This window comes from Mustela putorius, unplaced genomic scaffold (genome assembly GCF_011764305.1).
Source record: "Mustela putorius furo isolate JIRA1106 unplaced genomic scaffold, ASM1176430v1.1 tig00003944_pilon_pilon_pilon, whole genome shotgun sequence".
NCBI classification, from domain to species: Eukaryota; Metazoa; Chordata; class Mammalia; order Carnivora; family Mustelidae; genus Mustela; species Mustela putorius.
Window position 1 is genome coordinate 5,857,766 of NW_025422088.1, and position 24,165 is coordinate 5,881,930.

General features: G+C 38.4%; 2 protein-coding genes and 1 pseudogene across 4 annotated transcripts in view; 2 read left to right on the top strand and 1 right to left on the bottom strand.

The window, feature by feature from the left end:
* Positions 1–4,020, bottom strand: part of IL33 (interleukin 33) — a 67,098-nt gene extending 63,078 nt beyond the window's left edge. For 2 of the 3 annotated variants that reach the window (XM_045069834.1, XM_013050718.2), the window contains exon 1: positions 3,915–4,020. The gene's annotated coding sequence lies outside the window, so the exon portion shown is untranslated. The remainder of the gene's footprint in view (positions 1–3,914) is intronic. The other variant, XM_004781967.3, reaches the window with a different exon arrangement.
* A 5-nt stretch (positions 4,021–4,025) lies between these two features.
* LOC101680390 (bifunctional purine biosynthesis protein ATIC-like) lies at positions 4,026–6,055 on the top strand. Its single transcript, XM_013050717.2, is given in 2 exon segments — positions 4,026–5,225; positions 5,228–6,055. Coding segments are annotated over 2 exon segments (1,899 nt in total). The 5' UTR covers positions 4,026–4,040; the 3' UTR covers positions 5,942–6,055.
* Positions 6,056–7,060: 1,005 nt separating this feature from the next.
* Positions 7,061–24,165, top strand: part of LOC101682801 — a 53,625-nt pseudogene continuing 36,520 nt past the window's right edge.

Genomic DNA, 24,165 nt, shown 5'->3' on the forward strand with positions numbered 1-24,165 from the left:
TAATGCAGGTAATAATAATTAGACAACCATATGTAAGCATTACATGCCATGTCTTAAGCATAGGACCCTCCAAACTTTCTTAGTAAAAGAGCTTGTACTTCTTTGAGTTAATAATATCCAATATATTCTATTAACCACCACACTGTGACAATTATGATTATGTCAATTATTCTTAAATAGTCAGTGAAGATGAAATATGTGCCATCCTTGATAAAGGAGTGTTGTATTTACATTCAGGTAAGATGGATTTATATAGGTTACAGTAAAGAAAAAAACAAGAAGCTGAATATATCTACCAAATTACATTAGAATAGATATTGACAACTATGTCTGTAGCTGAAACATTTTTTTTTAAAGTAGACTCCACGCCTAGTGTGGAGCCCAGTGAGGGCCCCAAACTCACGACCTTGAGATCAAGACCTGAGCTAAGATCAAGAGTTGGACCTTTAACCAACTGAGCCACCTAGGCACCCCTTTGGCTGAAACTTTTTAAAAAGATTGGAAAGAAATATTATATTACTCACCGCAACTGAATACTACAACTACTATTGATTTACCAATATGAAGCAGTCATGCTGATTATTGATAAAGTATTGTTTAAACAGGATTGCTAAAGAATGTGGACAAGTAATACATATATGTACATACATTAATACATAAAAGATAATGGAAAAATATAACCTCAGAAAGGAAAAATTTTGGAACAAACAAATTCAGGCTAGAGGAATATTCATGTTTGTATATAATAAGTCTCCAAAGAACACAAGAGAAAAAGCTCATAATCTCTTAACGAAAAAAAAGTTAACTGCTTAGATAACATTTCTTAAACATCTGCGACTGATAGAGCCAACAGGCTAAGAGGTTAGAGTGGTTGATATTTGAACACAGCAGATGTGCAAAACTATGAAATTCTATCAAACTCTTTAAAAAAATATTGACTCTTTGCTAGGAAATTTAAGAGAATTGCAAAAAGTCTCAGATGCACTAGTGTTCCTTAGTGTTGCTAAGGAAAATTGTGGCAATCAACTAACTAATAAGGTATTCAAAGTGAAGAGAATTAGATGTGAACTGTTGTGCTAATTAAAAGTGAAAGCACCCAGTCAAGTTTGTGGGTGGACCCTTCTTGGTTCTGGCAATACCAATGGGAAGGAAAATTACATAAGGAAGTGGAAATTTTTACTCAGATGGCAATGAATATAACCTTAAAAACAATAGGTGGAAGGTTTTAATATGATCTCACTAATATTTTTATGTTTGAAAATTATGGAAACTTTGAATAGAAAATGGCTTTACAAGATTAAAGTCTCATTAAATGAAGTTTTTGGAATCCATCCTCCTTCTTGGTTCTTTTCCACATGGGACTGAACTCTGGGTTTTAACCTCAGATTTGAAATTTACTGACTGAATTATCTTGGGTTAGTAAAATCTTTCCAAATTTTTCTTGCTTAACTTTATAAATGGAGAATGTTATCACATGGAGATACTCTGAGAATTAAATGGGATAATGTGGGGAAAATATCTCACATTTAGTACATGATCAGTGATTAATAATAGTTACGTTTAATGATTGCTGATGACTTGCTTTATTTTCATAGGTATCAGAACACCTCTCTAAGGTAGGATGTTTTGTTATTGTTACTGTTTGTTTGTTTTTTGTTTTATATTTTGTATCAGAGGAAAAAAAATCAGGGTGAGGAAGATTAAGTAAGATCCCAAATCACACAGGTAGTTAGTGATAGATGATGGATTTAAGATCTGTCTGACTCAAAAAATCTGTGTATTTTTACTATTATGCTATATTGTGCTCTGCACATAAAACAAAAACAAAACCAGAAATTTTCCCAAATACAGCATGATTTATTGACAATAACAAGGCCAACATGTGAGTATCTGCCAGGAGTCTGTTAAAAGGAGGAAGTGCCCCAAATTCTTTACTTCCCCATTACCATCCTGCAACAATGAACTTTGGCTGCCCTGTGAGGCTATGTTCCCTTAAATCTTATTTTTGCATGCAAATGTCAGCACCAGAGAACCCAGAGGGAAACTGAACAAAGATAAGAGGTTCTACTATGACTTCCCGAAATCCTTGAACCAAGCATCATTTTGTTGGAAGGAATTAAGATTTCTTTCTGCTATTCAAGGAGATTATTTTTGGTCTTAATGTTTCTAAATGTCCCTGTACAAGCTGTAAGATAAAGAAGAAAAATTCTTACTGATACTTTTGATTTCAACCATGTTTGCCAGAATTTCAACTTGTTTGAGTAAAAGATACATTGATTTTGGCACAGTCACACACATATCTCCTAAAATGACCTCATGCTATCAGATTTACTGGCATAAAATTTCTCTCAATGCCAGTAGGTTCTGCAGAACTTCTCTGTAAAGAGTTAATTCTGCACGTGTATCTCCAAAAAAGGCCTTGTGCTATCAAATTTACTGACATAAATATTCCTTGATGTTTATTTTTTTCCTCCCTTTGGTGCTACACACACTTACACACACCCCACAGTATATCTCTGTAATGATTTAATTCCCCCGTGGATGAATTTTTTTACAATTAAATCTCAGACACATTCCCAGAAGTTAGTTGTAAGCTCTGTTTCTTTAACCTTCTGCTGACCCTAACCAGGAGCGGCAGCTCCCATTTTTCAGTCTCTCGCCTTACTTTCAGCTCTGTTTCAAACCTGAAGTAAAAGTTCTCCTAAGAATTCTCCTTTCTTTATAAATGGGAAAGAGAAAGAGGTACATTTAGGCTGTAGATATTGTAAGCTAAACAGCAATAGGAAATAGAAAAATATCTAGATCATTGCTGAGAAAATGAATTATGCAACTGCCAGTGAAGGACTGGTAGAAAATCTAAGATCTTTTCAGAGAAAAATGTGAAAAATGTGAAATTTGAGCTATAGGGAGTGATGCTTATGCAGAGAGTTCTTAACTATTTAAGGATATTACTCAACTGTGTGATTCTTCTCAGGCACTCCAAACTTTGGGAAATAGAGGATTCTAATATTTTCTGAACCCAGAACTGTGACTTTTTGGGGACAAAATTAAAAGAGGAGCAAAAAGTATTCTAAAGACAAATGTGAGAAGCAATAGGTAAGGATATTGAGAACAGCACTGAACCACATTGGCATACAGGGATGATTCAAGCTTCAGCTGAGGAGGGAGTGAGAGTCAGGAAGATCCAACCACACCTACTCCTAAACTCTTAAGTTTCCAAAGGTCCGGAATCAACTTTGTGAACCACAGTACTTTTGGATTTGTACCATTTTCTTTATTAAAATAGTCTGGAGGCAAGTATTTATGTATGGCAAGATAAGGCAGAGAAAAGCACAAGGAGAAAAAATTGCCACAAGGGAGACAGCAAGAAATAAAGAATAAAATAAAAGAGTATTTTAAAGACAGTGTCAAAATGAAGAATAGTAGCAAATCTAATGAGCTTTTGAATTTACTCATTTAGGATGCCAATTCTTATTGTTTAAAAAATGATTTATTTTTTGAGCAGATGATTTTGAAGAGATTGCCCCTCTTAGTTCTTTATTTGCCCCCCTTATTTGAAGCCACTGGTAAACAATTGTGAGTAGGTCTGTTTTGGATAATCATTAGGAGTATAAAGTAGAATTACCAACTTGTTTTATAACGTTTTGTGGTGGGGGATGGAAACTTACTATAAAGACTACTATAATCAATTTTAGCAATTTATTAATTGTTCTCTAAATCATCCAAAGGAAATCAAAGTGGAACTATAAGCTAGTAACAACTGTAATTATCAACTTTTACTAGTGTCGGCACTAAATAACAAACCAACCTAATCCTTTATTTTATAGAAATAAAATCCAGTTCTCCATGATTCCCAAGATCTTATTTTACCAAACCTGACAAAAACTGTACAACAATATTAGTTTTATTCTTACCGTGTAATCTTGTTTTGATTTCTCCTCCGAAAAGCTGCAGCTCTGTGTTTGGAGAGCCTGCAGACTCTATTTATTACCCAAAGTTTGGCAGAGAACCAAATCGCTGTAAGAAGGAGATCTGAATGGATGAGATTTTGGCAGATTTTAACTGCATGCAAAAAGCCAATAGAGAGCCACTCGGCGCCCCTCCGCACGTGGCGTTGCCGCTGCCGCCCCCGCTTGGCCCTGACCCCGCCGCCCGCAGCCATGGCACCCAGCCAGCTCGCCTTATTTAGTGTCTCTGACAAAACGGGCCTCGTGGAATTTGCCAGAAACCTGACTTCTGTTGGTTTGCATCTGATCGCCTCTGGAGGGACTGCGAAAGCTCTGAGGGAGGCGGGCCTGGCAGTCAGAGATGTCTCTGAGCTGACGGGATTTCCTGAAATGTTAGGGGGGCGTGTGAAAACCTTGCATCCTGCCGTCCATGCTGGAATCTTGGCTCGTAATATCCCAGAAGATAATGCTGACATGGCCAGACTTGATTTCAGTCTTATAAGAGTTGTCGTCTGCAATCTGTATCCCTTTGTGAAGACAGTGGCTTCTCCAGATGTAACTGTTGAACAGGCTGTTGAGCAGATTGATATTGGCGGAGTAACCCTACTGAGAGCAGCAGCCAAAAACCATGCTCGGGTGACAGTAGTATGTGAACCCGAGGACTATGCAGCTGTGTCCACAGAGATGCAGAGCTCCGACAGCAAAGACACCTCCTTGGAGACCAGACGTCAGTTAGCCTTGAAGGCCTTCACTCATACGGCACAATATGATGAAGCAATTTCAGATTACTTCAGGAGACAGTATAGTAAAGGAATATCTCAGATGCCTTTGAGGTATGGAATGAACCCTCATCAGACTCCTGCCCAGTTATACACGCTGAAGCCCAAGCTTCCCATCACAGTTCTAAATGGAGCCCCTGGATTTATAAACTTGTGTGATGCTTTGAATGCCTGGCAGCTGGTGAAGGAACTCAAAGAAGCTTTAGGCATTCCAGCTGCTGCCTCTTTCAAACATGTCAGCCCAGCAGGTGCTGCTGTTGGAATTCCACTCAGTGAAGACGAGGCCAAAGTCTGCATGGTCTATGATCTGTATAAAACGCTTACACCCATATCAACTGCATATGCAAGAGCAAGAGGGGCTGATAGGATGTCTTCATTTGGTGACTTTGTTGCATTATCTGATGTTTGTGATGTTCCTACTGCCAAAATTATCTCCAGAGAGGTATCTGATGGTATTGTTGCCCCAGGATATGAAGATGAAGCTTTGAAAATACTTTCTAAAAAAAAAAAAATGGAAACTACTGTGTTCTTCAGATGGATCAGTCCTACAACCCAGATGAAAACGAAGTTCGAACTCTCTTTGGTCTTCGTTTAAGTCAGAAGAGAAATAATGGTGTCATTGACAGGTCATTATTTAGCAACGTTGTGACCAAGAATAAAGATTTGTCAGAGTCTGCGCTCAGAGACCTCATTGTAGCCACCATTGCTGTGAAGTACACGCAGTCTAACTCCGTGTGCTATGCCAAGAATGGTCAGGTTATTGGCATTGGAGCAGGACAGCAGTCTCGAATACACTGCACACGCCTTGCAGGGGATAAAGCAAATTATTGGTGGCTTAGACATCATCCACAAGTCCTTTCAATGAAGTTTAAAACTGGAGTGAAGAGAGCAGAAATCTCCAATGCCATTGATCAGTATGTTACTGGAACCATTGGTGAGGATGAGGATTTGATAAAGTGGAAGGCATTGTTTGAAGAAGTGCCTGAATTATTAACTGAAGCAGAGAAGAAGGAATGGGTTGACAAACTTAGTGAAGTTTCTCTCAGCTCTGATGCCTTCTTTCCTTTCAGGGATAATGTAGACAGAGCTAAAAGGAGCGGTGTGGCCTACATTGCTGCTCCTTCTGGTTCTGCTGCTGACAAAGTTGTGATTGAGGCTTGCGATGAATTGGGAATAATCCTTGCTCATACGAATCTTCGGCTCTTTCATCACTGATTTCATTGCCCCATATTTTATGGTTTGCTTATGTGTAGGTGAAAAACCACATGTAACATTATGACAGTATCTTTTTTAAAAAATAAAACATTAAGTCTTAAAAAAAAAAAAAAAGCCAATAGAGCTACAATCCTGTCAACATTCAAGATTCCCTACTTTCTGTCTTCTCCCCATCTCCATCTTAAAATGTAATTCAACAATTATGGATTTTTGGGTGCCTGGCTGGTCCAATAATTAAGTGTATGCCTTTGGCTCAGGTCCTGGGATCAAACCCAAGAGCACTGCATAGGGCTCCCTGCTCAACAGGAAGCCTGCTTCTCCCACTCCCCCTCCCCATACTTGTGTTCCCTCTCTCACTGTCTCTCTCTCTCTTTGTGTCAAATACATAAAATAAAATCTTTTTTAAAAATTATGGATTTATTTATTCTTTTTATTTCCAACTCACATCAGAATTATCTTATATGTAACCTCCACTCCCATCTCCAACTCACAATCCTCCTCTGCCTCTGCCATATATTGGCTCTGTTCAGAGTTGAAGTTCACCTTCAGCACTGTTCATATGGAAATTCTTGGAGGGAGTTTTAAGGTGATAGTGAGAAGTTCCTGAACTTCTCCCATGAACACTCCAAATCTACAGCTGCCTATGAATCGATTCCCTCTGAAAAAGATCTGAAAATCAGGTGAGCTGCTCTCCACAACAAAGAACAACAACAAAGGATACAGCAAAGAAAAAAGAACCACATCAAGATGGGTAGGAGAGGCAGAGACACAATCTCAAAAAATGCCAACACCCAGCATGAAGGATGTCACTAGATAGGTGCTTTTCCCAGAGGATTGAGGGTATCCCATATTGGATGCCCCAGCCTGTGGAATCTGCATTGGAAAGACAAGCCCCCAGAAATCTGGTTTAGAAAAACCAGTGTGCCTGATTGCATTCTGGAGAATGCAATAAGAAACTGAGATTCTCTTCTTGGAGAGTTTACATATAGTCTTACTTGCCCCAAGACCCAGTGAAAAAACAGCAGTTTGAAAAGAACCAATACTATATGAGGGACATTCATTTATTGCTCTGGAAGCATTGGCCAGAGGGGCAGGGAACAGCTGAGGTGTTTCCTAGAGATGAAGATGCTGGTGGACACAACTGTTCTCCTCTTCACACAGTCTGTAAGAACATGCAGGTGAGCTCAGATGCAGCACCTTCTCACCACCCTTGTACCCCCATTTGCTGTGATGGGGGTGAGCAAGAAAGAAGTTACAGCATGTGCTGAGGCAGAGAGCACAGGTAGTTGTAGGGCTCTCTCACTTTCTGGCTGGGGTGGGCAAGAGCAAGTAGTTATCACATTCCAGCTTTTAGCTCAAAACTGGTGTGTGCGCACAGACAAGGTACTCTTGCACTGCACTGCTGAAAGCTGTGGGGGCGTGCAGTGAAGACATTTGTTCACTGCATTTCTGAAGCTGGTGAGTGTGGCCCACCTATATACTCTCTAGCTTCCTTGCCCAAGTCAGTGGGTATACACAATCCACACAAGAGACATTCCTTGATTGCCTGGCCCTGGTCGCCAAGACTGTAACAAATGGAAAGACAGTTTTTGGCAGGTCATCAACCCCAAGGCACTGCACAGACATCAGACTTAAACACAACTCCAGTCTTCCTATGAAAAAATGCCCACTTATTTAGCTTGGAGCTTCAGCCTGAGGGACAGGCTTTAGGTATCCCACACATCTAAATGGTCAGGAGAGCTTCCAGGGATATAAGCAGGGATACATCATCATTGCACTCTCCCTTGGCCTTGCTAGAGGTTGATGAGACTTCCCAGAAAGGAGCTTATACACTCTCCTAGAGCCCCAATTATTGCAACTATTACCCAGGGGACACTTTCATATCTCCTGGTCTGGAGCTTAGCAGGGATTATGATTGAGACTCCAGACCTATATATTTACATACTTTAAAAACTGCTGCCTGAGAGTGTGGTTTCTGGTCAGCCCAAAACTAGGTGCTAAATGAGATTCTTCCCTTTGAATCACTGACAGGTCATAGAACACTCTCAGCGATGTGGGACTATCAAGAATAAATCAGCTATTTAGACAAACACAAGGGTTTAAGAGAGAACCAAGAGGTAGGGTAAGGTTGAATGAGGTCATCATCTATACAAGCCTTCAAGACTGAGAGACATAGCTCTTTCACATAATACACAGAAATAAAAAGAGAGTCAAGCAAAATGAGAAAACACAAATATGTTCCAAACAAAAGAAATAGGACCTAAATAATAGACCTAAATAATATGGAGATAAGTAATGTACCTGATAAGAAATTCAAAGTAATGATCATAAATATGCTCACTGAACTTGGAAGAGTAAATGAAGAACACAATGAGAACTTCAATAAAGATGTAGAAACTTAAGAAAATACCAAAAAGTAGTCACAGAGTTTAAGAATTCAATAACTGAACTTAAAAATATACTAGTGGGGCTCGACAGCACACTCGATGAAACAGAAGTAGATAAAAAAACTAGAAGATCAAGCAATGGAATTTATGCAGAAAAACAATGGTGGGATGCCTCAGTGGCTCAGTTGGTTAATTGTCTGCTTTTGACTTGGATCGTGATCCCGGCATCTTGGGATTGAGTCCCGCATTAGGCTCATTGCTCAGTGGAGAGCATGTTTCTGGATTCTCAGGAGACAAGAGAAAGGGACAGAAAATTTATTTGCAGAAATAGTGGATGAAAACTTTCCTAACCTAGGAAAGGAAACAGACATTCAAATCAAGGATTTGAACCACTCCTTAAAGATCTGGAGAATCAATAAAATTTAAACCTAACCCATGCACCAGAAGGGAAATAAGTAAGATTACAGCAGAGATCAGTGAGTTAGAAACCAGAAATACAGTAGAACACATCAACAAAACTAGAAGCTGATTCTTTGAAGAATTAATAATATTGATAAACCACAGGCCAAAATAATCTAAGAGAAAAGAGAGAGGATTCAAATTAATAAAATTGTGAATAAAAGGGGAGAGATCATGATTAACACCAAGGAAATAGAAACAATCATCAGAAATTATTATCAGCAACTATATCCTAAGTTAAGCAACCTAGAAGAAATGGATGCATTCCTGGAAACCTATAAACTTCCAAAACTGAAACAGGAAGAAATTGACAAACTGAATAGACCAATAACTAGTAACGAGATTGAAGCAGTGATCAAAAACCTCCCAAAAAACAAGAGCCCAGGACCTGATGGATTCCCTGGGGAATGCTACAAAATATTCGAAGAAGAAATACTTATTCTCCTGAAGCTGTTTAAAAAGTAGAAACAGAAGGAAAACTTCCAGACTCTTTCTATGAGGCCAGCATTACCTTGATCCACAAACCAGGCAAAGACCCCACCAAAAAGGAGAATTTCAGAGCAATATCCCAGATGAATATGGGATTCTCAACAGGATCCTAGTTAATAGGATACAACAGTACATTAAAAGGATTATATACCACAATCAGATGGGATTTATCACTGGGATCTCAGGGTAGTTCAACATTCACAAATCAATCAATGTGATAGAACACATAAGTAAGAGAAAAGAGCCACATGGTCCTGTCAATTGATGCATAAAAAGCATTTGATAAAATGCAGCATCCTTTCCTGATTAAAACTCTTCAGAGAACAGGGATAGAGGGAACATTCCTCAACTTCATAAAATACATCTATGAAAAACCCACAGCAAATATTCTCAATGGAGAAAAGCTGAGAGCTTTTTCCTTGAAGAACATGACAAGGATGTCCACTCTCACCACTATTATTCAACATTGTATTAGACGTCCTAGCAACAGCAATCAGAAAACAAAAAGAAATAGAATGTATTCAAATTGGCAAAGAAGAAGTCAAAGAAGTCTCTCTCTTAAAAGATGACATAATACTTTACGTGGAAAACCCAAAAGACTCCACCCCCAAATTACTAGAATTCATAGAGCAAATCAGTAATGTGGAAGGATAGAAAATCAAAGCACAAAAATCAGTTGCTTTCTTATACACTAACATTGAAACTGTAGAAAGGGAAATTAGAGAATTGATTCCATTTACAATAGCACCAAAAAATCACAAGATAGCTCGGAAAAAACCTAACCAAAGAGGTAAAGGGTCTATACTTGAGAAACTACAAAAAACTCACGAAAAAATTGAAAAGGCACAAAAAGATAGGAAACATTCCATGCTCATGGATCAGAAGAATGAATATTGTTAAACTGTCTATGCTTCTCTGAGCAATCTATACTTTCATTCTTTTCGAAATACCAGTGGCATTCTTCAAAGTGCTCTAACAAACATTCCTAAAATATGTATGAAACTGGAAATGTTGAAATTACTAAGGAAATGTTGAAAAAGAAAAATAAAGTTTGGGGCATCGGTTTGCCTAATTTCAAGTTTTATTACAAAGCTGTGATCACCAAGACAGCATGTTACTGGCACAAAAGCAGACAGAACAATGGAATGGAGTAGAGAGTCCAGCTATGGACCCTCAACTCTATGGTCAAATAATCTTTGAGAAAGCAGGAAAACATATACAATGGAAAAAAGACAGTCTCTTCAATAAATGGTGTTGGGAAAATAGGGGCAGCTACCTGTAGAAGAATGATACTTGACCATAGTATACACAAAGATAAACACAAAATGGATAAAAGACCCCAACATGAAGCAGGAATCTATCAAAACCCTAGAGGATAACATGGGCAGTAACCTCTTTGACATTGCCCACAGCAACTTCTTTCAAGACACATCTCCAAAAGCAAAGGAAACAAAAGTGAAAATGAATTTTTGGGACTTCATCAAGACAAAAAGCTTCTGCGCAGCAAAGGATACAGTCAACAAAACAAAGAAGCAACCCAAGGAATGGGAGAAGATATTCGCAAATGACAGTACAGACAGTACAGAATCTATAAAGAACTTCTCAAACTCAACACCCCAAAAACCAGATAATTATGTCAAAAAATGGGCAGAAGACATGAACAGACACTTCTCCAATGAAGACATACAAATAATTAACAGAGAGATGAAAAAATGTTCATCATCATTAGCCATCAGGGAAATTCAAATCAAAACCTCATTGAGATACCACCTTACACCACTTAGAATGGCCAAAATTAGCAAAACAGTAAACAACATGTGTTGGAGAGGATGTAGAGAAAGGGGAACTCTTTTCCACTGATAATGAGAATGAAAGTTGGTGCAGCCACTTTGGAAAACAGTGTGGAGATTCCTTATGAAATTAAAAATAGAGCTACCCTATGACCCTGCAATTGCACTACTGGGTATTTACCCCAAAGTTACAGAGGTAGTGAAAAGAAGGGCCATCTGTACCCCAATGTTCATAGAAGCAATTACCACAGTCACCAAACTGGAAAGAGCCAAGATGCCCTTCAGACAGACAAATGGATAAAGAAGATGTGGCCCATATATACAATGGAATATTATGCCCCCATCAGAAAGGATGAATACCCAACTTCTGTATCAACATGATGGAACTGGAGGAGATTATGTTGAGTGAAATAAGTCAAGCAGAGAGAGTCAATTATCATACAGTTTCGCTTTGGGGGCATAAGGAATAACACGGAGGACACTGAGAAAAGGAGGGGGAAGGGAGATATGAGAAATCAGAAGGGGAGACAAACCATGATAGACTGTGTACTCTGAGAAACAAACTAAGGGTTTTGGAGGGGAGGGGTGTTGGGTGAGCCTGGTGTTGGGTGTTAAGGAGGGCACGTATTGCATGGAGCACTGGGTGTGATGCATAAACAATAAATCTTGGAGCACTGAAAAAATAAAATAAAGTTAAAAAAATAAAAATGATAATGAGGAAAAAATAAAATAAAAATAAGTTGTCTATTAAAAACACACACACATTAAGATACCCCCTTACACCAGTTAGAATGGCCAAAATTAAGAAGGCAAGAAACAGCAAGTGTTGGGGAGAATGTGGAGAAAAGGGAATCCTCTTACACTCTTGGTGGGAATTCAAGTTTATGCAGTCATTTTGAGGACTCTTTCTCAGAGGTTTTTCAATAAATTAAAAATAGAGTTATCTATTAGCTGGCAATTGCGCTACTGGGTATTTACCTCAAAGGTACAGATGTAAAGAACAGAAGGGCCATTTGCACCCCAATGTTCATAGCAACAATGTCCATAGTAGCCAAACTGTGGAAAGAGCTGAGATACCCTTCAACAGACAAATGGATAAAGAAGATGTGGGTCCATATATACAATGGAATATTACTCAGCCATCAGAAAGGATTAATACCCAACTTTTGTATCGACGTGAATGTGACTAGAGGAGATTATATTGAATGAAATAAGTCAAGCAGAGAGAGTCAATTATCATATGGTTTCACTTACTTGTGTTACACAGGAATAGCATGAAGGACATTAGGAGAAGCAATGGAAAAATGAAGAGGGAAAATCAGAGAGGGAAACAAATCATGAGAGACTGTGGACTCTGAGAAATAAATGGAGGGTTTTAGAGAGGAGAGGAATGGGGGGATATGTTCACCTGGTGATGGGTATTAAGGAGGACATATATCGCATGGAGCACTGGGTGTTATATGTAAATAATGAATGTTGGAACACTACATCAGAAACTAAAGATGTACTGTATGATGACTAACATAATATTAATAATAATAATAGTAAACCAAAACAAAGAGCAAAAGGAAACCAGGATAATGGTGTTATGCTAAAGAGAGAATATCAATACAGAGAAAGAAACTATGAAAAGGTACCAACTAGAAATTCTGGAGTTGAAAAGTATAAATGAAATGAAAAATTCACTAGAGGAGTTTTGTAGTAGATTTGAGCAATGAAAAGGAACATGATCAATTTAGATTGTTTGGTTTGAGGACCAAGAAGAGGGGAAAAAAAAAAAAAAAACAGAAGAAAATGAGCAGAGTCTAAGAGACCTGTGAGACACTATCAAGCATACGAACATATGCATAATAGAAGTCTCAGAGGGAAAGAAGAGAGAAAATGGGACAGAGAAAATATTTATTTATTTATAAAGGCTTATTTATTTGACAGAGAGAAATCACAAGTATGGAGAGAGACAGGCAGAGAGAGAGAGAGGGAGAAGCAGGCTCTCTGCTTAGCAGAGAGCATATCAGGCTGCTGATCAGAGAGCCTGATAGGGGCCTCCATCCCAGGACCCTGAAATATTGACCTGAGCTGAAGACAGAGACTTAACCCACTGAGCCACCCAGGTGCCTTGCATCCTTATTTTGAAATACTTTATAGGTTGGTATTTCTCTGTGGATAAGCTGAGCTTTACACCCATCCTGAAGAAACTATTTTATATGACTATACAAGTGGAATACAATTTTATTTCTTGGTCTTTCTTTCTTTCTTTCTTTCTTCCTTTCTTTCTTTCGTTCTTTCTTCTTCCTTTCTTTCTGTGTGGAAGAGAGATTTAGAAAAACAAACACATATGTATTTCCCCAAAGTCCCTCTTATTTTGTATTTAATATATTTTATCTTCTCCATACTCTTATTTTATAGGACTTTAAATAAATATTTTCTGTTATTTCTGATATTCCAGGGTGAGACTTAATTTCTTTTAAAGATTTTATTTATTTATTTGACACAGAGAGAGAGAGAGACCACAAGAGGCAGAGAGGCAGGCAGAGAGAGAGGGGAAAGCAGGCTCCCTGCTGAGCAGAGAGCCCAATGTGGGGCTTGATTCCAGGACCCTGAAACCATGACCTGAGCTGAAGGCAGAGGCTTAACCCACTGAGCCACCCAGGTGCCCCAGGAAAATATTTAAAAAAATAATGGTTAAATATGTCATCAAGTTTGGTGAAAGATGAGCATGTATATGTCTATTTGCAGATACTTGCTTTTAAATGTAGATAATCCCAAAGAATCCATAAAAAAAATCCCACAACAATTAGAGGTAATAAATTATTATAGCAAAGTTGCAGGTTACAATATCAGCCAAAAAAATCAGTTGTGTTTCTATACAATAGTGGTAAATAAAATAAATAATAAAATCAAGAAAACAATTCCATTTACATTAATGTCAGAAGGATAAAATAATTTGGAATAAATTTGACTAAGATGGTGTAAAAATTGTACACTGAAAACTATAAAAGATTGTTGAAAGGAATTAAAGACCTAGATGAGTAGAAAGATGTTCCATGTTCATGAATTGAAGGGCTTAATATTGTAAAGATGGCAATACTTTCCAAATTTATCTACAGAGTCAATACAATCCTTATCAGAATTCTCCTTGGTAGAAATCAACAAACTGATTTTAAAATTTATATAGAACTGCAAAGGACTCAGAGTAGCCAAAATAATCATGAAAAAGAACAAAATTGGAGGGCTCATGCTTCCTGATTTCAAAATTTTACAAGCCTAAAATAGAAGAGTGTGGCATTAGCATAAAATTATACATATAGAACAATGGAGTAGAATAGAACCCAAAAGTAATGCCTACATTTATAATCAAATGATTTTTGACAAGAGTACCAATGCCGTTCAGTAGAGGAAAGGAATAGTCTTTTACTCAGATTATGTTGTGACAAAGGGATATCTTTATCTTTTTGAGGTAAACTGAAGTTAGACCCTGCCTTGCACCATATACAGAAGTACAGCAAAATGGATTAAAGACCTATATGTAAGGATTAAAACTGTAAAAGCCTTAGACAAAAATATAGGGGTAAATTTTTAGATTAACCCTTGTGTAACAAGAGACAGATATATTCAGTGTAATAATGTGAAGTTGTTGATTATGCAGCATTACTCAATGAATGCTTATTAGAAGACTAAAAAGCAGGGGAGCCAAGTAAGATAGCCCATAGAGTCAGCCTCTGTGGTCACAGAACAGGGATGTGGGATGTTGAGTGTGGGCCTGAAAGGCATACAGAAGTCATCCAGCCAAAAAGCTAGGGGGTTTCCTTCTTTAGGCTTTTGCCTTCAGCATTTATCTCTGTCTGAGGACCAGGAAACTAGCCTGAGTCAGAGCTGGTAGCATGATCCTTGAGTCAGTGAGTTTCCTCCCAGACTGATAACAACAGGTTTCCTGGAGGAAGCCTCTAATGGTACTCATTCTTCTTTGAACCTGCTGTGCCCAACACTTGCTCATGGGAGATGTAATAAAGATGTGGGTGTTAATCCAGTGTATATGGAAACAATTATTCTGACCCACTTAGTTTCATAGGATCATTTTATACAATTTTCCTATTCCCCTTCCAATTGGTATAGACCCTCTGGGATCAATCTCTTAAAAATTTAAAATTTTTAATTTGAAAAAGCCCCTTTCCCATTGTCAAAATATTTCTTGACCAGAGTGTGGTATGATATGGATAATGTGCTACTCAAATATTTACTGTAAATTCCTTCTCTCGAGTCTCCAGCTTTTAGAGTTCTTATTCTCCGACTTTAATTTTACAGAATCCAGGTCAGTTTTTTCCTTTAGCAAAAAACAATAGAAGCCAGATATTCTGGATTCAGTTAGGATAGAAGAATCTAAAGATTGAAAGTGAAGGAGCAGGAGGCTGGCTGAGGACAAAGCAAAGGCTGGCGCCTTGCACCCCCCCCTTCACTGGCTCCCCTCCATATGTGTGGCATTCCTCAGGCACCCCTGCCTGCCATAAAATGATAAATGGTTAACTTGCTGAGATCACAATCCTGCAAGACAGGAGTCTCCCTTGGTTTGCAAATGTCCTTGAGATTTACAAACAAAGAAGTTACCTTATCAATAGCCCAATTTCCAGGGACACAGAACTCAGTTCCTCAAGCCCTAATGTCACCCTCCCCTCCATAAAAAACCGAAGGAGGCGGAGGTAGAAGGAAAAGTAAATAAAGTTAAATTTCTTCTAAACCTAAATCTCATTAACAAGGATGCTTGATAGCAGGAATGTAACATTCCACCAGGAGACTCCCAATTGTCTTTACTTGATAGTAACCAGGCCTTCAATATCCTGATAGTGCTTTTTTCGCATGCGTGGGCTAACCGGCCAGTTCTGCATCTGTAAGATTGCTTTGTCTGCTTTCGCAAGCAGGTCCCCTGACCCAATCCACTGACGCCAAGTATGCCTGTTCAAACTGTCAATCAATCAGCTCAGCCCCACCCGAAACTTGTTTGTATCTGTCTATAAAAATCCTGCACCGACCCAGCTCCGGACCTCTCGGCGTTATCGGCAACAAGCGGCGCAGAGGTCCAGGTTCGAACCTGCAATAAACGACCCTTGATGATTGGCTTTGACTCACGTCTCTGGTGGTCTTTTAAGGTGGGGGTAATACTCTATTGGCATTTCAGAAAGGTCCCCCAATAATGGGTCCATGATTGAAGTGATGAGGGAGCAGGAGGCTGGCTGAGGACAAAGCAAAATCTGGCACCTTGCACCCCCTCCCTTCGGTAATGTGTGTGACATTCCTCAGGCATCCCTGACTGCCACAAATGAGAAACAAATAGTTAACTTGCAGAGATCACAATCCTGCAAGACAGGAGTCTCCCTTGGTTTACAAATGTCCTAAAGATCTACAAACAAAGAAGATACCTTATCAATAGCACAATTTCCAGAGGCAAATAACTCAGTTCCTCAAGCAGTAATATCACCCTCCCCTCCATAAACAAAACTGAAGGAGGCTGAGGTAGAAGGAAATGAACCTAAATCTTTTTTTTTTTTTCACTTCACCCAGAACACTTTTAATAATGCACATAAAAAAAAAGAAGTATTCATCTTACAAATTGTTCTGCAATCCAAATATACAATAGCTTGGAAAACAACATTTAGAAAACAAAAGCCAATATAGTTAAATCTCTTCTGAACCTAAATCTCACTAAGAAAGACTTGATAGCAGGATTGTGGCATCCCACCAAGAATCTCCCAACTATCTTGATGTTAATGGCTGGCCAAAAGACAGCATTGATCAAGCTGCAAGGCCTCGGGTACCAGGCAACTTGTAGGCCCTCTTTAGCATATAAAAGCTGTGTTGAAACCTCCCTTCCCCTCACCTTCCCCCAACTGCAAGGTACTTAACCTGCCATCTCTCACAACCCAGGGCAGCAGCTCTTTCTGCCCACGGGTCATGTCCCCATGCTTTAATAAACCACCATTTTGCACCAAAGATGTCTCAAGAGTTCTTTCTTGGTCATCGGCTCTGGACCTCAGCTCACTGAACCTCACCTAGGTTCTAGAACTTCATCAAAAGGAGTGAGACGGATACAAGCAAAGCTTTATTTCATGCCAAGCATGGAGAATCAAACCGGCTGGCCTCTTACAGAGAGTGCCATCTTCCCCTCCCCTGCTTTACTGAATAAATTTTAAAGGGCACGGGACATGTGGTTGGGCCTGGCCACACACAAGTGGCCAATGAGATTGTAACACACAGAGAAAGTTGCACAGTCATGCTAGGTCACACATGGGTGGCCAATTGAATTACAATTTACCCTAGTAGATATTTGAACTAGCCTATCACCTTGGTCAGAATTGGTGCCCAAAATGCGGGGCCCATACTCCTTGGTAGCTAAGGAGACAGTATGCACCCCCTCTGATTGGATATCTCCACCTGTCCTGACCACCCCCCCCCTTGTATTTGGGCTTTGTTACCTGGGACTGGTTTCCTAGGCTTGCTTTTAAGTAAGTCCCTTGGGGTGGGGGGCAAGGTCAATATAAGTTTTACTGCATAAACAACAAAATGACTGTTTAATTCAAGATGGAATCACTCTGGGTAAAACAGGTACTTACAAGATGAACCCTGACAATTTGAAGCAGGTATCACTTATTCTTTTCCACAATATTCTCTTGACATGAAGCTATTGTTAGGTGATCTGACTCTGCATAGGGGCTCAAAGATACAGTTGTAGGAGTGGTAAAAAGCATAGAATTACAGGTGTGTCCTCTTATTTATTTATTTATTTGACAGAGATCACAAGTAGGCAGAGAAGCAGGCAGAGAGAGAGGAGGAAGCAGGCTCCCCACTGAGCGAAGAGCCCAATGTGGAGCTCAATCCCAGGACCCTGGGATCATGACCTGAGCCAAAGGCAGAGGCCTTAGCCCACTGACCCACCCAGGCGCCCCACAGGTGTGTCCTCTTGAAAGACATTTTTACAAATGAATGTCATCGCTTTTATGTCTCATTGTTTGTTATTGCTGCTGGGCATACCTGCTCCCAATTGGTACTTTAATGAAGTGCAGAGTTTGCTTTCCATTTCATCCATATGCTGTTGTGAGCTCCTTGATGAAGCTCATTATATTCAAATATGTTTTCTCTGCACCTAACTTAGCGCCTGGTACACAGGAAGACTCAATAAGTGTTTTCTGAATGAATGATTTCCCCAGATTGTAATAGTAAAACTAAGTGTACTAATCTTATTTATAACTAAATAAGTACAATCTCATTTATATGCACAATGACTCAATGAGGTTGATACAATTTATCCTCATTTTACTGATTTATAACCAATGTTTTGAGTTGTTAAATGACTTTCCCAAGTCAGTCTTTAAAACATATCTAGAATTTGATCACTTGTCACCACTTCACTGCTCTTCACCTGGCCCAAGTCACCATAATTTCTTACCTAGATGCAGTGTTTCCTAAATATCTGTTAACTCATTACATGTTTTTGTATGTCTTCATTTTTTAAAGATTTATTTATTTACATTAGAGTGAGAGAGAGAGAGAGCAAGAATGAGCTCAAGTGGGGGGATAGGGAGAGAGAGAGGGAGAGAGTCCAACTTAGGGATGTATCTCACAACCCTGAGATCATGATCTGAGCAAAAATCAAGAGTCAGACACTTAACTGACTGAGCCACCCAGGTACCCCTAATTTTTGTTTTCTCTTCCTTTTATTATTTTGAAATGTTTCTCTTTAATTCCTCATAATATCTTGCCCTTGAGTCTATATGATATTAATAGAGCTACTGCAGTCATATTCTCGTTAGGAAAAATAATCAGAATAGTGAGAAAACAGGTGACACTCTGAGAAGCAGGAGAACTCAGGTTTATTTTATGCCAGCCGACCCAGACAAGCATGCACTCAAAATTCTGGGTCCCAGACAGCAGGGTTATAGAGCTTTTTATAGGGAAGTGCAGGAGGCCAGGTTCCAAGGGCTATGCTGACTGCTGGTAGGTCGGTTTAAACTGGGGGAGCTGGGATGGCAGGGGTAGGGGGAGCTGTTTTATTCAGGAGGCCTGTTTATTGAAGGAGAAAACTTAAATGGCTGCCAGTGGGGCTTTGGTAATTTCTTGCTTATTATTAGTTACTTCCCATCTACTGGGTTTTGCAGGTCTCGGCCTACTCTGGATAATTTTCCTCTTCATTCTTACTGTTTGTGTACCTTTTTCATCCATTTGTGTTCAACCTATCTTTATATGTCTTTATGTAGAAAGCATGTTGGATTTCTCTTTCTAATCCATTCTGACAGCCTTTGCCTTTTAATCTGAGTATTTGGTTTGTTAACACTTCATGTAGTTATCGATATGATTGAATTCAGGTCTACCTTTCTACTATTTGTTTCACTTTGACTCCTGTGCTGTTTTGTTTTGTTTTGTTTTTAGATTTTTAAAAATTTATTTGACAAAGAGAGAGACATCACAAGTAGGCAGAGAGGCAGGCAGAGAGAGGGAGGGTAGGAAGCAGGCTCCCCGTGGTGCAGAGAGCCCGATGTGGGGCTCGATCCCAAGACCCTGAGATCACGACCTGAGGCAGAGGCTTTAACCCATTGAGCCATCCAGGTGCCCCATGACTCCTGTGTTTTTTATTCATCTCCCTCTTTCCCATTTTGTTTTGAATTAATTGAATATATTTTAGAATTCCAATTAATTTGCCTGCTGGCTTTTTACTTTATTTTATTTTATTAAAGATCTTAGTTTATTAGTCCTCTCATGAAGAATCTGCTCAATCACTACAGATAGAGTCACTGCAGAGTCTTTACTCCTTCTATTGTCCAATCTCTAGATCACTGCTAGGCACTTCATTTCTTTTTGCCAGAATCTTCATTGGCTTTTGCAGCCTCCTGACTTTCTTCCTTCTGTTCTTGTGTTCCTTTCACTGTTTTCTTGAGGTCTTTTCCTTCTCATAAAGCCATGTCTTCCAAATCTATGTTTAGGTTTATTTTTCTTTGCATAATCCTAGGAATCATAGATCATGCAAAAGCTTGTTGTCTTGCCTCCACTAAAATGAATTCTGAACCCAAATACAAAGATGATGGCTGGTGTGGTCTTATACATTTTGGCTAGTTTTTATAGGATTTCTGTCGCCTTTCTGGAGTGAAGACCAGTTATGACCATTTGTTTCTGCTCAAGTAGTTGGTTGGTCATGAACTTCCCGGTCCAAATAGTTGCTGTGTCATTCATAATGGTGGCTGAGCTTCCAGCAGCCAGAAAGGAAAAGAGCTGCCTACTGGCTTTTTAGCTATACTTTGTTTTTGTTTTTGTTCACATTTTTTTAGGCTTTTCTGGGGATTTCAGTTCACATCTCTAGTTTTTACCTGTCTGTTTTGAATTAATTTTGTACTATTTCACATAAAATGTGGAAACCTTGTAAATATAAAGGTACATTTACTACCCCCTCATGCTATAGTTATCTTACACATTACATCTACAAATGACCTAAAATACAATTTTATAGTTTTTGTCTAAATAGTTGTCTTAATTCTAAAGAAATTAAGGAGGAAGCAGTCTTTTATATTTATATACATAATTACCATTTACAATGATCATTTATTCCTTCCTGAAGATTTATATTTCTTTCTGTTTTACACCCAGAATTTTGGATTTTCATTTTTTGGCTTTCTTCTTTCTTTGATCTCCTTTCTCACGTTCCAGTGAATGTGTTACTGTAAACTCAAGCCTTCTTTTCTGTTTCTTAAGGCAGTAAGACTTTAGTTTTCTATCAGAATGTTAACTACTGCACATAGCTAAAGGCGACACTAACAAAAGGGAAATTGACTTTTGTTTTCTTCTGCCAAGTGTTGACTCCCTACAGTTCCTGATTCAATTTCCTTCAAGTATTTGTATTTATATTTTGTTTAGAGTTGATAATTAACTGCAAGAGTATTTGTTGATAATTGACCTTACTGGGAGTGGTTCTTTGCTTTCCATTGCCTTTTTTTTTTTTTTTGGTTAATCTTTTATTGTAAAATAAAACACAGATACAGAAAACCATGCAAAAAAAAAAGTATAGCTGAATGAGTCATTATAAAGTGAATATCCCTGTAAAAGTCTTCCAAGTTAAGAAACAGAACCCTGTCACTTACCTCAGAAGTCTCTTCCATGTGCCCCTTCCTATTACAATTCTGTCACTCCTTTCATAATTAACAACTACCTTGAACTTTATAGCAATTATTTTCTTGAACTTTTTATTTTGTCTTCCAAATATTCATTTCTAAATACCATAGTTAAGTCATATTTTTAAAGTATTTTTCATGTATTAATTCTCCTTTAATTTCTTTACAATGAATCTATTAAATTCTTGGTGTTTAACCTGTAATGTTTCTTTCCTCTTTTACCCCCTGAGCTATCATACTTTAACATATTATGTAACTTACTAATTGATCTTGTTTGTTTCCTCATTCTCCTACTAAATATTACACCCATGAGTAAATGGGTTTTTGTATGTTTTGTTTACTGTTTATTTTCAATACCTAGGACAGTGCCTAGCACAGAGTAGGTACTCAATACCTATTTGCTGAATGAACAAATAAGAAGCCTAACTTTTGCATTGTGTTGCCTTCTTTCCTCATATTCCCAATACTGAATAATTAAAGATCTGAAAATTACTCTGGCAACATTAGTATTCCTTAAATTACTCAAAGAAAATGCTCTTTCTCTGGAAAAAGTTATAAATTATAATAGTCTCTCTTCTTTCTTTTTACAACTCAATGCACTTATTTGATCAACAGATACTTACTGAACACCTCTGAAGTGCCAAACACTACTCTATACACAGAAGATACATCAGTAAAAGTGTCAGAAAAAGCCTCTGGCCATGGGGAACTTATATTATAGTGAGGAAGAAATACTATAAGCAAATAAACAAATAGATATATCACATGTCAGGTTGTGATAAATGCTATAAAGAAAAATAAAGCTGGGTAAGAGCACAGATTATGCTAAGGTCTGCTATTTTAGAAAGAGTTATCAGGGAAGTCTTTTTAGAGTATTATTTACTAAAGTTTTATTTATTTATTTATTTATTTATCTTCCAAATATTCATTTCTAAATATTTATTTTAAATATTTATTTTTAGATATCTATTTTTTATTATGTTCAATTAGCCAACATTTAATACATCATTAGTTTTTGATGTGGTGTTCAATGATTAATTATTTGCATATAACACCCAGTGCTCATCACCACAGGTACCCTCTTTAATACCCATCACCCTGTAAGTAACATTTAAACAGAGATTTTAATTAAATGAGGAGAAATTTGCTTATATATCTGGGAGAAAAGCTCCAGACAGAGAGAACAAAGGATACAGAAACCCTGAGGCAAGATCATTCTTGTCCAAGGAAGAGTAATGAATGCAAAGGGTCTGAAGGTCCCAGCATGAGGTGAAGAAGGGTAAGGGAGAGCAGAGAGGAGGCAGGGAACCGGGCTATGTAAGGCATTGTAGAGCATAGTAAGGACTATGTGTTTCATTTTTTAAAAAATATTTTGTTTATTTATTTGACAGAGAGATCACAAGTAAGCAGAGAGGCAGGCAGAGAGAGAGGAAGGGAAGCAGGCTCCCTGCTGAGCAGAGAGCCTGATGCGGGGCTCAATCCCAGGACCCTGAGACCATGACCTGAGCCAAAGGCAGAGGCTTAACCCACTGAACCACCCAGGTGCCCTATGTGTTTCATTTTATGCATGATAAAATCTATTGGGGGATCTTTGGTAGTCATTTGACATTCTATGACTTATGTTTTTAAATAGTTTTTCTGACTGCTATATAGAGAAAAAACATAGAGACAAGAGTGGGCTTTTTTGTTTGATTGTTTTTGCTTCTGTTTTGTTTTCAAGGAATTCAGTTTGGGGTAATTGCAATAATCCAGGCAAGTTATGATTATGGCTTAGAACAAAGGGTAGCAAGATTTTTCTTTAGAGTATATTTTAAAGATGGAGGTGATGTGGGAAAACTATGTAGAAAAAAATTAAATTTCCTTACTACCTACAGTCCTTTGACAAGTCCTTGAAACAAGCAGAGTGATATTCCTCTAGGAACTCAACTGCCTTGATGTTAATACCTTGCTAAGGGCAAAAGGCAATCCTAGCCAAATCCTCCCTCACCCTAGGAACCAGTAAGTCTACTTTAACATATAAAAATTGCTTGGAAAACTTCCTTTATCTTTAAATCTCTCAAGGTCATGTTGGTAATCATCTCCCAAGCATGTGGCCCACTGATATACATCTGAAGGGTCTCATGACTAAGATTTTATTAGATGGCAATAAATGATCTTTTCCCAACAATAGGTAGCTCCCTGAAGGTCCTGGTAATCTTCATTCCAAAATTCCCTAGAGACTCATGCTATCCCTAAACCCCACCCAACTTGAAAGTATACAATGGGCCACTCCTCATGACTCCAATGCAGATCTATCTGCCCACAGGTCCTGTACCCATGCTTTAATAAAGCTAACTTTTTGCACCAAAGACCTCTCAAGAATTCTTTCTTGGCCATCAGCTTTGAACCCTAATGTCTTTCCTACATCAGAGGCAGTAGGATTTTCTAAAAATTACAGGTGAAATGTGGAGAGAAAGTAGAACATCAATGATAATACTAATATTTTTATCCTTCAAGGGGCAGAGGAAGTGTCATTAATTGAGATACTAAGGAGCAAGGAGAAAGTAAGTTTTAGGGTAGGGAGAGAAATTGAGTTAATTTGTCTATGGGGCATATTCAAGTGGAGATACAAGTGTGTTGCTGGAAATGTAACTTTGATGTTCAGCATATTAAAAGTTTTTTCATTACCTAAAGGAAAATCATGAAACTTGATGAGATGCATAGGGAGGTGTCTTAGTCTGCTTGGGCTGCCATAACAAAATACCACAGACTAGGTGGCTTAAACAATAGAAATCTATTTCTGACAGAAATTTGTTGCCTCTTCTCTTGGGTTGCAAGTGACTGCTATCTTACTATGTGCTCACAAGACCTCCTCTTTGAACATGCGTGGAGAGACAGAAAGTGCTAGCTCTCTGTTGTCTCTTCTTTTAAGAGTGCTAACATCAGATCATGGCTTCATTCTCAGGACCTCATCT